The 16839-nt window shown below is 41.4% G+C and overlaps 1 protein-coding gene across 2 annotated transcripts in view; it reads left to right on the top strand.

Moving 5' to 3' along the window:
* Nucleotides 1-9909: 9909 nt before the first annotated feature.
* The window catches only part of PREX1 (phosphatidylinositol-3,4,5-trisphosphate dependent Rac exchange factor 1), a 156968-nt gene continuing 150038 nt past the window's right edge, over nucleotides 9910-16839 (top strand). For both annotated transcript variants that reach the window (XM_086623099.1, XM_086623098.1), the window contains exon 1: nucleotides 9910-10068. In XM_086623099.1, coding sequence (XP_086479225.1) covers nucleotides 9910-10068 — 159 coding nt within the window. The remainder of the gene's footprint in view (nucleotides 10069-16839) is intronic.

The raw sequence follows: 16839 nt of genomic DNA, 5'->3' as shown, positions 1-16839 counted from the left end.
ATGCTCAATTTGAAACTAAAATGGTTCTGTAATCTTTTCAGCCAGCAGAGTGGAAAAATAATTTCCATATCAGAGGTCATTCAAATGAGATGCGGAGACTAAGATTTACTGAACCCACCCCCCTCCACCCTTCGCCCGTGGGTATTGCCAATGACTTCAGCTGGCCTATTTGTATGATTACCTTGCACAAGCTTTGTTGCTGCGACCTGATGCGTACCAAACAGAAATCTAGCCAAGGCCTAAACTTCACATACAGACCACTGTCTTCTACCTCTCTAGAGAAGCACAGGAAAGATGGGGCTCTGCAGGGATTTGGTGCTTGAAAAATAAAAATACAGCTCTAGTGCAAGACATGCCCAAAGCATCAGCCATTCAAAGAGAAAGCTTTGTCTGCACACAAGGTGTTTCTTCTCCTTATTCTTGGGAGAAAGCAAACGTAAAAGGCTTTGCCTTCTTCCCCAGGGACTGGCAGAGCTCAGGGCTGCTGTCTGAAGTCTGCAAGGACTTCCAGAAAAGTCTGAATTGTGGAGGTCCACTTCAGGGCTTGGGACTATTTATGTAATAAATCATAATGGAGATCAGCAATGGGTGTAAAGGTGTAATGTTTAGCTGCACAGTCTAGTTCAAGTCAACATCCTCAGAAAGGGAAAGAAAATCCTGCTTAGCAATTTATACTTTATAGTCACTTAACACCAGGGTGCACCTGTGAGCTATAAAATCCAAGCATCATGCATGCTGAAGACAAACACCTTAGATTTTGGTAAGTACTTTTTGTTTAAATAAAGCATTCTGTATCGTGTTAGCTACATTCAGTTCAAATTAACTTTTTTTTTTTCCTGAAAAGCAATTCAAGCATAGCATTGAGTCTACATGGTGATATTTTTCTTCAGTTTGAAAAGGAAAGTGTATTTTTTCACTTATACTCCAGTCAATCATTCTGAACAAAACTTCAAATTTTCTCCCTCTGGACTTAGACTAGAAATTTTTGGTCAAAATTAGAATTTCTCAAAAGTACTAAGCTTCTGAAAGCAAAAGGGGCCATAACTGACATGTTTGCCATCGTTAATGCAATGTGATTGTTAAGAAAGCTGCAAGAAAAAACAGATCTGCCTCGTTTCCTTCCATCTTCTGTCTAAGACCTTCTCCCTGCAGTGTTCTGGGCCATTACTGTTTACACCAAGCTCCATCTTCTGTGGCAAAGCATGTAGTCCTCCTCCTAACGTTAATCTGCTGTCACTGGCTTCCTGTTATGACTTGTGCAGCATTTACACTGTAATTAAAATGAAAGTGTTCTGTGATTTCACAAGTGATACTGTCAGTTTAATGGCATTTTTGTTGCTACACCTACTTTAAATGTTGCTGTACTAAATTAGCAAGAAAAAAAGCAGCCCTCTTTGAAAATACCAATAAGGCAAAAAAAGTCTGATTCCCATTCTCTAGTGGGATTGCTGTAGTCATTTAGTATTCTATTAGATCTGGGTGATGATTTCCAGAATGTCTTCTACTCCTACACTGTGAGCTCCCAGCCCATGCACTGACCTTATATAAGTGGCTGTAATTCCATGGACTGCATCCAGCATTGATGTATGCAGCGGTGCAAGGCTATAGTTTCACAAATGGCTTTAAACTGACTTGCCTGTGAGTTACTGCCGAAGGAGGCAGTCCCATCCCCAGCCCTGCCCTTACCACAAGATCCTATGCTTCCTCTCATGCCAACAGTAGCTCCTGGGGGCTGCACACTGAGCCAGCCAGGGAGCAAATCTGACTAAAAAAGGACCTTTTGTTTGTTTGCCTTCCGGTTAATTTTCAGCTGGATCAGCTTATCAGTTCCTGATCCCATTCAACACAGTGTCACAAAGGAGGTGGCGAAAACATACAGCAATGTACAAAGGGGAAAAAGTGTAGCTCACACTTAGACTGACTAAGTCCAACCATAAAACCACAGTTTAAGCTACACATAGGACTAAATTTTCCCAGTTACATGAGTTCAGTCCTATGGATACAAAATATGTGCAATACAATAACTATGAAGAGAGTTTTACCCTAAATACAAGATGGCCAGGGAGACCTTAAATGGCGAAGTCATGTATTATGACAAAGCTATTATTTTGTGCTAATGTGATATCTCACTAGTTCAGCCCATCCTTAGTAAAATATCTTTAGTCTACCAAATGCATGTCTCCTTTACTCTTAGTATTTAGTGGAAAAGAGTTCACATATCATCTCACAAATGCATATTAGGTTACTCATGTCCTCCAGTATTAAAAAAAAAAAAAAAGACCAAAATTGCAGGTGCAGACAATAAAAACCAGAAATTACGTCTCTGTTCAAACACATTTGGAGCACCGAGTGTCAAAGAAGCAGCTGATGCAGCATCATGTTACACTGTCTTGCTCCTTTCCCTTACACCAGCACAGGGAGCAGGCCCCAACGGCGTCAATCACTTCGGCATGATCTGAACTTAAGCATGTGAATGATCCATCGAACCTCCTGAGCACATCTTGCAGTTGAAAGCCAGCAGAGGACAGATTGATGAACTATGCCAATCCCTAGCCCCTAAAATGAAGATCTACATCTTCAAACCACTGAGGCACACAGAAGAAAGCAGAGAATAGAACTGGAGAAAAGAAGAGCAGATGGATGGCTGCTGAATAGCATGTACTTCATAAAACATTTTTTCTCTGATCTTCAAATCTCTCTTCCATGAGGGAGACTCTTTTTTCTGGCTCTAGTTATGAAAACCACACGAGTTTAGAAGTGGCTGCATAATTCTAGTCTCTACCTCTTTGTTACCTTTTTATACACATTGGTTGTGCTGACACAAAGGTAGGTGGTTTTCCCTGTAAGATGTATTGATGGTTGAAAATAATACACATGCCGTTAGGAAGAAGCAATTTATAAACAAAAAACAAGCATCATCATTTGTGTTATTTTTTCTTCATGTACCTATAGAGAAAAAAAGTACAAAAGTGATGTTTTCTTGGTTGTGTTAGGTCAGGGCAAATACTTACTTGCAATACAATCTGTAAAACTTCCAGCAGCCTCTCTTAGTACTCCTCCAAAACAATAAATATCCTAAGAATGCTAATTTGTCAGCAAAAAATGTAAGGAATTGCAAACTTGTAAATGGTCTCATATGGGAAAAAAATCACTTGGAACAATCCCAGTTTAATTGACTATTTCATCAAAATCTGACAAACTTCCATTTGAAAAATAAAAATACATATTCACAAAATTAAAAAAAAAAAATCATTCTACTTCTAACATATTGAAGTTTGATGCATCTTCTTTTCCCCCACCCCTAGTTCTGGTGCTTTAGATGAAAGTACCTGAGCCTGCTGTCAAGACAATGTTTCTCTATTGTTGACTTTAGAGGGTAAAGATCATATCACATAGCATTATATGTCAGGAATATAGAAATGCTTTCTGCACATTACTTAAAAACAAAACTGCTTAAAAATATCCTAATTGAGCAAGACCTTTTGATTAATTAAACCAAAAATCTTCTCTCAGTTCAGAGCCCAATGAGAACCTTTAATTACATAATCAAAAATTGTGTCAGGAAAGAGCATCATGAAAATCTAATTAGCACTTTTTAGTACGTGATTAGTTTTAAGTAGGTGGCTATGATTGAGGAACAGCAAAGACAGGAAACATGATAAAAAAGGTGAATGAGGCAGTAGAAAGAAAGAGTATCAGAGAGTGAGTAATAACAAATACAACCTCCTCCCAGAGAGGTCTTCAAAATTGGATGTCTTGACTTGATCATAGAATCTATGAAATAAGACTTTCTTCTTCCTCAATTATATGCATTTAGGATTGACACAAAGGTCACTGAAGCCTATGAAAAGGAAATAGGCTGTGTTTCCAGTTAATTAGCGAGTTCAATACCAGGAATCTGTTCAAAAAGTTTTGTCCATCTCACCTGACCTTATGATGGAAACAACTGTCCATTCTTATTGTGCTGTCCCTCTGCTTAAATGAAACTGTGATGTAACATTTTACAAAATGTTGTGTGCAGGTCCCACGATATAGTTATAGCATCTCCCTCTTATTCTCAAATCCTGAATCCTCTTTGTCATGAGGTTGTGTTAGCCTTCAGTTTCCTCTGGGATATTAGAGGTTATCGAGTAAGTAGGTACATGGGGACACCAAGGAGAAGCACGGGTTTTCAGGCACTGCTTTCCCATCACACTCCCAGATGGCCTGAACAACACCACGGTTTAAAATCTGAGTTGCTGACTGGAACTTGTGTGACATCATGGGAGCCCCTTTGAGTGGGGTCTGTAAATTGACGCTGGGAACTGTAAATTCCTGAATTCCAGTTTTGCACATATTGACAGCTCTTGGGCAGCTACTTCAGCTGTCTATATCTCAGTTTCCCCATTTTCAAGTGGACATAACACTTACCTCCTTCTGCCACAAACCGTGAGTCTAATTAAGTGCTTTCAGAGTTTAACTGAATGTGTATACAATATTATCCTCTAATCAAAGAGAATTCCATGCAGCCCTGCCTAGTAATTTCGTTTCTTTGTTCTCCATGCTCATTCTAAGCCTCTATTGTTCCAAGTCACTGTGCAGTCAAGTTACCTGAGCATTTTTATTCTAAAATTACTTTTATGCTGATGTTAAAAAAGGAAATGCAAATGCTCCACTGGCAGTCTAGGTTCCTGGAGAGAAAGAACCTGAGAAATTATTTCTGCAAAGCTCACTGCAAACTACCCTCTATATCTGCTTGAAGATGAATCATTTGTAGCAATCAAAGGGATTAATTCTTAGCTAGAATAAATCAGCAGTGGCTTTAGTGAATCAGTAAGCTGCAATGAGTTATATAGGGGTAGGTGAATAGGTGATTCGTGCCCAATACACACATGCAAGAATCTGATTTCAATTACACTGATGGAAATCTCTATTAAACTACACAACTTTGACCGAAGTTTCTAGAATTACGCTGCATATCTACAGATACAACAATGGTGTTTAAATTAGCTACTGTCATTCACGAAACAGTTCCTGGAGTCAGGGTTTATTCTCTGCTCAGCAGCAGCCATAAGAGCAAACAGCATTTTAGAATATATGTAGAAACAGCAGACAGAACATCATGGTACCACTGAGCAAGTTCCTGACACACATACATCTTTACTGTATTGCAGAAATCCATTACTATCATCTCTAAAAGGATATAGTAGAACTGCTACAGGTACAGAGAAGGGCAGTAAAGATGGTCAATCAGGTTAAAATGGCTTCGTACAAGAAGGGTCTAACAGATGAAGGCATTTTACATGATGTGGACAGCACTGAGGGGAAATACACAAAAGGTCTGCAAAATCTTAACGGCGAGTAAAGCATGGACAGTGATTAAGCTCTATTTCTTGCAATACTAAAGTTAAGGTGCAATCAAGGAAATGTTTTTTTCATACAGTACATCAGTAAATGTGAACCAGTTGCTAAAGGATGCTGGAAAAGCCAAAGTTTATATGTGTGCAAAAGGTTTTAGGAGCATTCATTGGGGAATAGGCCCATTGGTGGCTATTAAAAACAATGGTCCAGATACAACCTCTAGCTCAGGAAATCCTTAAACTACCTTGAGCCAGGTACGTCATGCATAGGTCTTGAGTGCCAAAATTGTTTTGGGGAATCACATTTCAACTGACCTATTGATTTCCCATGAGTCCTTGGGCATTTCTATACTGCTCACTGAAATGGGCTGTGGATTAGTAAATGCTGAACTGAGAGGGTACATTTAGGGTGCCCTATGGACATCATGTACCAGATCTGGAAAGAGTGTAACTGTGATCATGTGAGCAATAGCTCTGTGATGCCTGCCTTTCTGCAGCACTTACCAGCTCATACGCAGCTCCATGCAAAGCTCATTCCCAGCTCTAAGCCTCTCCCAAAGTTAGCTTGCCATATGTGGACTGTTAGAGACTCATATTGACCAAGAGATCCAGACAAACCACCTTGTACGCTGACATACAGGAACCTATAATTCAGTGTCTCTTTTAACACCAGAATACAAACATACACACAAAGACCCAGTGGAGATCAACACAGGAAAGGAATGCTCAGATATCTTGTCTCTTAGATGCACACCATATCCAACACTCTTTATTGTCCACACGATTTTCACCACAGAGAGGTTCAATAAACTGTGAAATTGTGGTGTACTAAATTCCACTGAAAAGATGTATAAACATTTTCATAAGACAAAGCATGTGAGGCTGGAGTTTTTTTAGCCCCTAAAAAAAAAGTATAGGATTGGTTCATATAAATCATATATACACTGTGTGCACAGACAAAGGGTCACGCAGAATGTGTAATGCACTTGAACATCTGCCTTTGTCATCAAGTCACATTAAAACTAAGCATGAGTGGCAATTTTTTGATAAGCCAGAAATAAGGATTTAATTCAAAATTTCCTAAAGTTAGCAGAAAGGACATCTGTTAACTTCAGCAAACTTCAGAATGGTATGGTTTTGGGAAGCCTGATGAACAGATATTCTTTCAGAAAGGAATAACAATGGTTAAAAGAGAATAAAAAAAAAAACAGTGGGAGAGTGGCAGGTGGGTGGTTTGTCAGATCTTCCTTGCTGAGGCTAAAGGGTATATCAGTATAAACGAATAAATTCTACAATCACTCTGGATTTCTAAATCTTAGTCTACAGCAAATACGGTCCAAATCACATCCCACACAACTTTCTGGGAGCTTTTGCAGCGCCTTCAGCACACCAATAACGAACAATGTTTTCTCCTGTAAGAGTGAATGCAGCTGGTATGCAAGACAAACACGTAACTGATGATTATTTTCTTTGGTATTGTGATACCATGCAGAGACCTTAGCACCTTGGTGCTGCTGTGGTAGACAATGTACAAATAAAACAGCTCCAAACAACTTACAAGCACATGTAAATTAATTACATCTTCACGAAAGATGGTGAATTTCATGGTAATTGATATGTCAGCCTCCTGATAATTGACTCCCTGACTGGTTTACGATGTAGCAGTGTATTTTGTTTACTTTTGAAGTGCTCACTTGAAAAAGATATTGGGAGTAAAAATTCTCTTCAAAACTGAACAGTAGTTGTAAACTACTTGCTTTCTAATAATATAGAAAAATGAAAAAGAAGTAAAAAGAAAACAAGCTAGAAGGAACATATATTTGGTTGAAGCTTCATTAAGTTAACACAGAATATATTTTTAAAAATAAAAGATCTTGCTCGCTAATTACAGATTTTTGTCTTTAAAATGAAAAGCCATGCCACCAACTAATAAAACATCCATTCTGAAGGATTATGTGTATGTCTGAGATAATTTGGAAGGAAATAAACAGTAACTCAAAAGAACTCCACACTTCATCAAAATGAATTTTCCTACAGCTAAATGAAAACAATTTCTAAAAAGAGTGAAAAATCTCCCTTTAATTTTATTGCAAATATTTTTTCACAACATTTTAATCTTTCCAAGTAATATCCTTTTAAAAAACCCTACATAGTAATGCTTCTAATGTTGACAATAAAGCTAGAAAAATATTTTGAATCAACGCAGCTCATATACAATGTCAACAAAAAGGCACAGTGGTTCAGGCATTGCTCAGATAGCATCACACTGATTCTACGATGGCCTCCTGTCTCAACATTTGCTACAGAAATGAAATTATTGTAAGACTTTTGAGGCAAACACAGGAGACAGTTAACAAATTAACAACTTTAAAACTAACGACTTTCTCGTTCAGCCACAGGGTGGGGGCGTAGCTTTGGGGATGCTAATTTTTCCTAACAGAGTGTATTGTTATTTAAACCGTTAGGATCTTTCAGTAGAGAGTCTTGCCACTTGCCCCGAAAGAAAAAACATTTGACGATTTTTAAAAAGACATCAACTGGAGACATACTAACCAAATAAATGAAAATGCTGTAGTGACTGTCAGAAGAAAACAAAAGGTTAAACATCAACAATTTGAAAGAAAAGCAGCGAATTTAGAGTCTAATCTGACCTTCTGAAGACTTTTCTTCTCTGTCCTTGTGTCAGGCCTGTCCTGTGGTGCTCGTTCATCTCCCATAGCGCTCCTCAGTACGGCTCAGATCTGCATAAAATCCAAAATTATCGCTTGCTATTCCCTTCCCCTCAGAGCTTTTCCTTCAGACCCCCTACATTTAGGGAGACAAGAGCTTTCCACATTTTTCTTCCCATTTTGAGAATCATGTTTCAGACTGACATAGAAAGTTTAGAAAAGGAAATGTTTCCCATTGATGAGGTTGCAGAAAGTGGTATCACAACGTATGTTTGTGAAGGTGCATGTTGCACACCTTGACCCAAGGCTACATCATAAAGAGACGTGGCAACCTAATATATTATTGTTACTTGATAAAGGCAATTTCCACCCCTAGGACTGAAAGCATCTTAGATACTTGCTTTATAGTGCAGACTATAAAGACTATATAGTTGCCTGCTGCAACTATATCTTGACCCTTGAAGAGCTGTTTTTTCATTTCATGTAATATGATATCCACGAAGCCTAAATCAGACTTCAAGATGACAATTGTGTGTCGCCAATTTTCTCCTGCATAGAAAACTTCAGGGTAGAATAAAGACAATCAGTCAAGACAGAAAAAAAGTCACTGTTAAGTTAAAATACCAAAGAGATATTTTGTTTTAGCCTGAGGAAGACAATGACTTATTCTGTTATTTGTGTTAGTGTTTAAGGTAATAGATTAGATGGGTGTCGCTATCCTTACCACACTTAAAAGTTCACATTATTAATGTTTCTAAAATTTCCTCTTGAAACTTTTTTTTTTTCCTTAATATGAAATAAATAAATATGTATTTGTCATCTGAAGAAATCCTTGCAAGTTTTCTTGTGGTGTAATGAAGACGTTTGGAAGAATCTCCACTGGTACGAATCAAGTTAGCTTTTTGGAAGTCCTGCGCCGACTCGGTCTATTTTTGTGTGCACCTTGCCTCATTCACCCCCGCCCCTCCGCCTTGCACTCGCTTTGCACAAGCAGTTGCAACCAAGTTATAAAAAAGACATATTTTTGATTCGCGGAAATGAAACGCTCATGTTTGTGGCACACATGCCCTGTTGGCATGGAGGTCTGCGACAGCTTATTTCTGCCTTGTGCGTCCATTCTGCACGGGTGTTCCTGCGGGCACCTCTGAGCTGGGGGTGTGTGCCCGCCGCTCCGCTCCGCTCCGCGCCGTGCCGGGCAGGGCTGCGCGGGGTGCGCGGTTCGCGTTACCGGTCCCGGGTGTGCTGGGAACGAGCGGGGCGAGCACGGGGTGTGCGGGGGGCGCGAGGCACGCGTGAGCGCAGGGCGCGAGGTGTGCGGAGCGTGCAGAGGATGAGGAGTGCGGGTGCCTGTTGTGAGGAAGCGCGGGTGTGGTGTGAGGGGCTGCGGGGCGCGAGGTCCGTACGCGTGCCGGGTGCGGAGCTGAGGGAGCGCTGGCGCGAGGGGCGCCTTTAGGCGGGAGGGAGCGTAGGTGAGGGAGAGCCTCGCGCCCGACTCCCGTCCCGCCAGGCCGCTGCCCGCCGCCAGCCCGGCCAGGCCCCCGGAGGCCGGGCTCCGCCGCCTTCGCCCTCCCCGTCCACCCGGAGGCCGGGCTCCGCCGCCTTCGCCCTCCCCGTCCCGCCCTCCTCGACCCTCCCCGCCGCCGGGGCTTCCGTTCTGTCTTCATTCAGCGCTGTCTCGCCGCTAAGCGGTCTCCGCGCCGCTACCCCGGCATGTCCCGCAGCCGGGCTCTCCTCAGCCACCGGCCCCTGTAGCGCCTCCACCCGCGGGCTAGGCAGGGCCGAGCGGGCGGCAAGGGGTGCCGTTGCCCAGCCGCACCGGGCACTGCGCGGCCATGGGGGGCTCCTGAGGTGGCCGAGGAGAGCGGCGGGGAGGGGGAACGCCTCACCCCGCGGCCGCCACCATGGAGGCGCCGCCGCCGCCACCCGGCGCCCCCAGCGCTGCGGAGCCCGCCGGCTGCCCCAAGGACACCGACCGCCAGCTGCGCCTCCGCCTCTGCGTCCTCAACGAGATCCTCAGCACCGAGCGGGACTACGTGGGGACCCTCCACTTCCTGCAGTCGGTGAGCGGCGCGGCGGGGCGCGGGAAGCCCCCTCCGGGGCACCGGAGGGGGGGCTGGGCGGGCGGCCCGGCGCGGCGCGGAGCGGCTTCTCGGGAGGGCCGGGGGCTGCGAGCGCGTCCCGGCACAACTTGTGGGAAGTGCCCGGGGCCAGGCCCCGTGCGCCGAGGGAGAGTTTCTTCTGCTCGAGAGGCTGCGGGGGTGCGTGGGGGGAGGCTGCGTGTGAGGGGCCGCCGTGGGCAGAGCGGGACCGCCAGCGGCGGCGTTTTGTCCGCCGGTGAGGAGGAAGCCTGCCGCCGGAGCGGTGCAAGTACCGGATCTCGCAGCATCCTGGCGGTGCCGTGGCCGCTGGAGCCACGCGGGTGTCTCTGCCTCGCTGGGGGGTGACAGGGACGGATCCAGAAATGAATCTGCTTTACAGAGTACCTCATCCCTTTTGTTGCTGTTGTTGTTGAGGAGTTGCTGTTACACCCACTTGGAAACTCTACCCGTACTGTCTGTTATTTATAAATAAATACTATGTATATTTTGCTTTAATGGTAAACATAAATATGTGATTGGGCTGGGTGTGTCTGTGCATGTGGAGACGATTATACCCGTTCTCTGAAATTGTCCACGGACTAGTTCAGAAGTAAAACTCCATCTGAATATTTCCTTTTTCCTATATAGACTCTAGATGTGGAATTCATCAGCATACCACCACACTCCTGCAAATAACTAGACGAGCCTGCAGTAAAAGTTACTAGATAACAGATATGCCATAAAAAAGAAGAAGAAGAAACTTTGATCACACAGAGATCAAGAATCAAAGCAAGGGAAGTCTCTGCAGAGATTTCTAAAAGATTGGTCGGGGCAGAAATTCTTTCTGGTGTTTTGCTAGATAAGTACTAGCCGCTGATTTCATCTAAATGGGCTTAGACCCTGGACCCTTTTTGACTTGTCTTTCTGGCAAGGTTTTGTTTGTTTGTTTTTAAAATCAGTTTGTCTTCAGTGTTTTCCAGATTCACCCAAGGGGCAAACTGTCTAGCATAAAAGACAAATGGAAAGGATGTGGTTGCTTTATGAACTAGTCTCTACTTAAATCCTCCTTTTCTTTCTCAAATAGTTGAACTCAGAGCCTTTCATTTCAGAAAGCTTCCAACCGAAGTGCCAGTTAGCTTCATTGAGAACTGGGATTCTGTCTCAGTGTGAGGAGATTCTTAAAAAAGCTGCAAGTTTCGGAAGTGCCCCACCCTACAGACAAAACAAAAAACAAAACCCTCAGAAAACTCCTCTGTCCTAAGTACTGAATTTGAGATTTTGTCAGTTGCAGACTGGAATGCAGATTCAAGCTGTGTGTATTTTTAGTTTCAGTTCTTACAGCTGAATGCATTCACAGTGTTAATGGGATTTTCATATATTAAAAACCAAACCAAATCTTTTATTTGTTTATGTTCATTAACTTGGCAGTTTTCATAAGAGCTGTAGTGAGTAATGTGCCTTAGGTGATGGCGGGAGAAGATACTGACAGTACCCTTGGCTGTGTTCTCAGGATGGCACTGCAGACGGTCAGAGCCCTTCACAGTCACTTTGTTACTAGCTACTTGGTGTAGATTGGCTGTAGTGCTATCCTGAGGGGTTGATTCTGATAGTGCAGCTTTACCTCCCAGATGGAGTTTGTGTTTTGGCAATTATGTTTGGATAAAGCACTAAGGAATAAGATCTTTTCCTGTCTGTAGGCCTTGTTTTAGAACAGTGTTCACACACAGGCTTAACTTTAAGCATGTGTCAAATGTTCATGTGCTGTCCCAAATAATGACAGCTTCTTCAGCCATTGACCTAGTTCTTATGGGCTGAACCTTATACAACTGCATTCAGGTAGCTGAATGGCGTTAGCACCATGGAAAGGAGAATGAGGATCTACTGCAGCACGTGAGAGTAAAAAGAGTAGTAGTGGGATGAAATTTTTAAAAATAAAATTTGGAGTGAGAAATATTTTCTGCATAAATTTAATGCATATGACTTAATACCTTCTAATGAGATACCACAAAGGAAAGAATTCCGCCCTGCCTCCCACATTGGACAGCTGACGTGACATGCAAGTATAGTATCTATAGAGTTGCTGGAATTACAGGCAGTTATAGAGTGAAAGTTTTGCCTTACGACACTAATAAAAGTAATGCTGTAGCGCTGGGACCTGGTATTCTCAAATCCACTTGTGCCTCCCAAATAAAGTCCACTTTACTCCCATTAGTTTGTTTTTCTGAGTGCTCTGACATTACTGCATAGGATCTGCTGCTTCTGCCCCAGGGGTCTCTTTCTTACCATCTCACGTTCTGTGTGAGTAGCACTTACTCAGTGCAAAATAAATGTGAACTATTACACTTTCTGGGTACTGCACCTAGTTAACACTCAAATGTGGTTGGGTGATGTTAGTTTGTTTTTTTTTTTTATAGCGCGAATTGTACTGAAATTGATTACACTTCCAAATGTTGCAGAAGCAATTTTGACTGTAGTGGAGAAAAGACTGCAGTTCCTCCATGCAGGACAGCTCCAGTTCCCAGATCTTACAGAAGGTTGTTCCTGTCAAACATGAGATGAGAGATATGTGTGGTACAATTTCTTTGCTTGAGAAACTTTAATAGCTTTGATACATAAAGGAAGGCTAAATCTCATATCTTTCTGTCGTCAGAATGAGTTTTCCCTCAGTAGGATGGGACAGTTGTGCTTTACAAAAAGGTTAGGTGAGGGAATTTGTGCTCTTTGTTAAATGTTTGCTATTAAAGCCCTAGTCCTCATTAACTATTCTCAATAAACAATGTTTTAAAAAGCAAACAACAAAATTCTATGGGTTTATTCACAGCACTGAGGATACTTGCTAACAGCAGCTTCCTGTGTTCCCTGGTAATGTAAAAGAATCTTGTCAGTATTTAATGCTATGGATTTGCAAATAAATCAAAGTAACTTTGATTTGTTAAGAATGTTTTGGTCCTTTTTAGAAGACTAATATATGACCATGTTAAAGGAAAATTTTCCCTCTTCTTTTCTTTTTTATTTGCTTAGAAACCTTTTCCTGCTAAGCTGCAAGGAAAGTGAGTTCGCTATAAACATAAGGACTCAATCCTTATTTGCTTTGCCTAAAAGGTAGTGTTACTTATTTTGCTTCCATAGATTAATAAAGTGGGTATTATTAAAGTTATAGAATAAGGTGTTCTTTTTTTATCACAAAAAAATGTCAGTCACCATGAAGAATGTTTTGCTATGAGTTTTGTACTCATTTGCTAAAAATTTATAATAAATAAAATTAGTCTCTAGAATCTGTTATATTTCATACCTCAAGTGATTCTAGCAAAAGGGGTTATATCTGCAAATTTAACTTAGTTGTCCTGTGCCACTACAGCTAGATTAGGCTATTCGGTCTTTTAGATTTAATACATACAGTTAATTTTTCACTGTGTGTGTTGTTTGTAAGATTTTCAATCCATTGAATTTTGGACTCAGGAAGACATTCCTAGTCAGCTTTGGGCCTGTTTAGTTTCTGGTACTCCTGTTGATAGGTCGCATCACAGTATTGTGTATCCGAACCATGGGGAGAATAAAAACCAGTAGCTTTTCTCTGTGGTGTGTTCCAAATCTCACAAGATGAGATGATCAATTCCAAGGGACATAGCTTTTTTTTTTTTTAGAGACTCTGGGTTTTATATTAAATGGTAATACAATACAGATATGACAGTCATATGCATATCATGATTTTGGTAGTCTTACTTTTCCTACATTAAGCCTCAAAATGAGGAGTTACCATCCTGAGAGAGGACCAGTTCTTTCCTACCAGCTCTGATCTGAAGATCTACCAGATTTGAAGTTATTGAATTAATTATGAATATGCACATGCTGTATTGTGTCCTGTCTTATCTACCATTTTGTTAGGCAGATATGATGTTGCAAAATACAGAATCCTCCTTGGGGAAGTACTGTGTAAATCAGGAGTATTAATAGATAATACTGCAATTACTCAGATATGTTAAGAACTTTACTACTAAAGGCTCATCACACCACCAAACCTTTTAAACAGCAGGGAGAACTATGGGGAATGGATGAAAAATGTACGCTGCCAATGTCATCAAAGAACACTCTGATCAATAAGAAGCAAAGTGGAAATTGTCAGAAGCTAATGGAACTTTCTAAAAGTTCCTGATGGAGTAAGATAACTTCAAATAGATAAAGGCAGATAATTCTGTTGTAAGTCTCTGGTGAGATCATAAAGATTTTTATCTCCAGTCTCAGCTAATCCTTTGCTGCCTTTGGTCTCTCTAACTCTGCAACATATGCAGAAATATTACGTTTTATAAGTGATCTTGTAAATATTTCTTTTCTATGTGACAAAACTAAACCGGGTGATAACTAGTTTGAATGATCAGTCGGGTAAATGTCAAAGCATCTGTTGGTGGCATGCGGTCTTGCTAGCATGCCAAGGCTGACAGGAGTATGTGGCTTATAGCAGAGTCCATGGATACTGAGGTGCAGTGTTTGCACGTTGCAGCCCTTAAGCTTACCCATTCTCTAGGTATCTGTTCTTGCATGTGTTGTCACTCTGTGTGGAACAGCCACAGACAATTCATTGAGAAAAGAAAGGTTGGGGTTTGTCTGAATGCTGCATGGTCGTTCCACAGAATCCAGTCAAATCTGTGATACCAATATTGAAGCAATTAAAGACCAGCTTTCAAGTAAGGAGGCATAGTAGCCCTGAGCAATTTCAGACATACTCATTGACCATCGTTCTAAAAATAGATTTAATAGTGGGTACGCAACAGTTGTCAGTGTTTAAAGGTTTGGTGTACCAGTTTGTAGATGTAATCATGTGAATTATGTGTTGAAGTGTAGTAACAGTAATTATCCAATACACTAGATTGCTAAGGTAGGTATTTTGTTGCATGCATCTTTTTTTTGCCATCCTTTAATTTCACTGAACACTTAGCTCAAACCTGTACATGCAGCTTCCACAACTTAGCCAGGTAATTGCAAGTATATAAAGCCAAATCGTTCTCCACGTTGTATATAAATATGACTCTTAGATCTTTCCAAAGACAAACCACCAACTTGTAAATTTTAATCTCAGAATGACAGGATGTACTTTTAGCTTGAGCAATTGCTGTGTATTCTGTGCAGGCATGAAAACAGTATGAAAGTTGAACTCTCCTTATCAGACAGGTATCAAGTTGGATAAGTAGTTGTACCTGTACTATTTTTAGGTTTTAATACAATGCCATCCTTTATTTTTATATGAGGACTAGAAGTCTTTTTCCATCTTATCAATTGTATAAATATATTATGTTAGGACACGTGCCATCAGATAAATTAAACCACATCCTACGGACTCAAAATATTTATGTTATGCTCCCTTTTCTTGCTTGCTTTGTAGTTGTAATTGATCTAGTATCTCTGGATTTTGCACTCCACCCGTCTTGAAATATGATAAGCATCGCAGGCTTTTTTTTTCTTCCTCCCTTTTCACAATCTTGTTTGCATCCACGATTAGGGCTCGGGTGCTCAGAGTAGCAAACAGACCATTTGTCTCAGCTGTGAGGTGTGGTTTCCTGTCCTACCCTGTTCTCTGCCTGTTGCATCCTCAGTAGATACAGATAAACTCTGACTTTGGAAGGTGAACCATATGGTTTGGGTAATGTTGCTCCTTTATTATGAGACAGCTAAAAGAGCAATTGGGGAGAGGAAGGAGATGGAAAAGGAAATTTCTTTGGAAGTAAGCTGAATTAGCCTTGCTGTTCTGTTTCAGTCAATCGGTCACATGCACTCACCTGTAGCCAGTTGTTATGATTGTGAATGATCCAAGATTTTCTACTGTTGAGTCTTAACAATATGGAATGTTTTTCTTAAAAGCCTGGTTCCTGACATTGAGGAAGATCGCAGCTTTCATTTTAAATGCTATGTTTGTAGCTATGGTTGTATAGCAAATTTTGAAGGTACAGCATCAGCAAAGCATAAATACTGATGAGTTTTTAGGGGCTTGTGTTATGACTCTTGAATATTTGGGGCTGGCAGTTCTGCTAGTAGAGTCTTCTATTCAGACTAAGTGTCGTGCAGAATTAGCTGCTAAAGGCTAAAATGCAAACAGATGAAAAGATTCTTTTGCTCTTGATACACAGAGAGAAAGTGAAGAAAACAGTCTGGTTGTAGAAAGTGAAGCAGAAGTAAAAAAACAGAAAAGCAAAACAAAGTGAAGAGAAGGCTCTGAAAATATTTATTGATCTGAGCCTGTGGTCTGCAGAGCCTGGTTTGTGAGCCATGGGTCTAAAAGTAGGGATGGAGGATACAGAATTCCCAGGTTCTTTTCTACTCTGAGATGCATATCTGAGCTTAATTTTCACTTGGAAAATTATGTGACCAGTCCATGCGTTTTGCAGGGAGGCTTTACAAATAAAAGGCATATAGGCATACAGCAGGTTTCTCATACAAACAAAGCTGTTTAGTTCTTTTTGTGCTCTCACAGAATCTCCACAATGAGAAAATATCAATAAATCCCCGATGTAGTTTCAACAGCTTACTGCTACACAGGTGAGAACTAGACTTCCTTTCTCTTTGCTTCCCTTAGCTCCTTCCAGCTTGGTGTGCATCTGAGCCTCGTTATCCTTCATCTCAGACCTACTTTGGTCTCATTAACATCATTCAGAATGAGGTGCTTGACTGGACTCTGACTCTGCATCTCTCCCTCCCCTCTATTGCAGTGTATCCAGCAACCAGCCCTTTCCGCGTTTGTCCCTCCCGCTCACTCCGGATGGC

The sequence above is a fragment of the Tauraco erythrolophus genome, chromosome 18 (genome assembly GCF_009769465.1).
Source record: "Tauraco erythrolophus isolate bTauEry1 chromosome 18, bTauEry1.pri, whole genome shotgun sequence".
In the NCBI taxonomy this organism is placed as follows: Eukaryota; Metazoa; Chordata; class Aves; order Musophagiformes; family Musophagidae; genus Tauraco; species Tauraco erythrolophus.
This window is presented reverse-complemented; position numbering and strand designations above follow the sequence as displayed.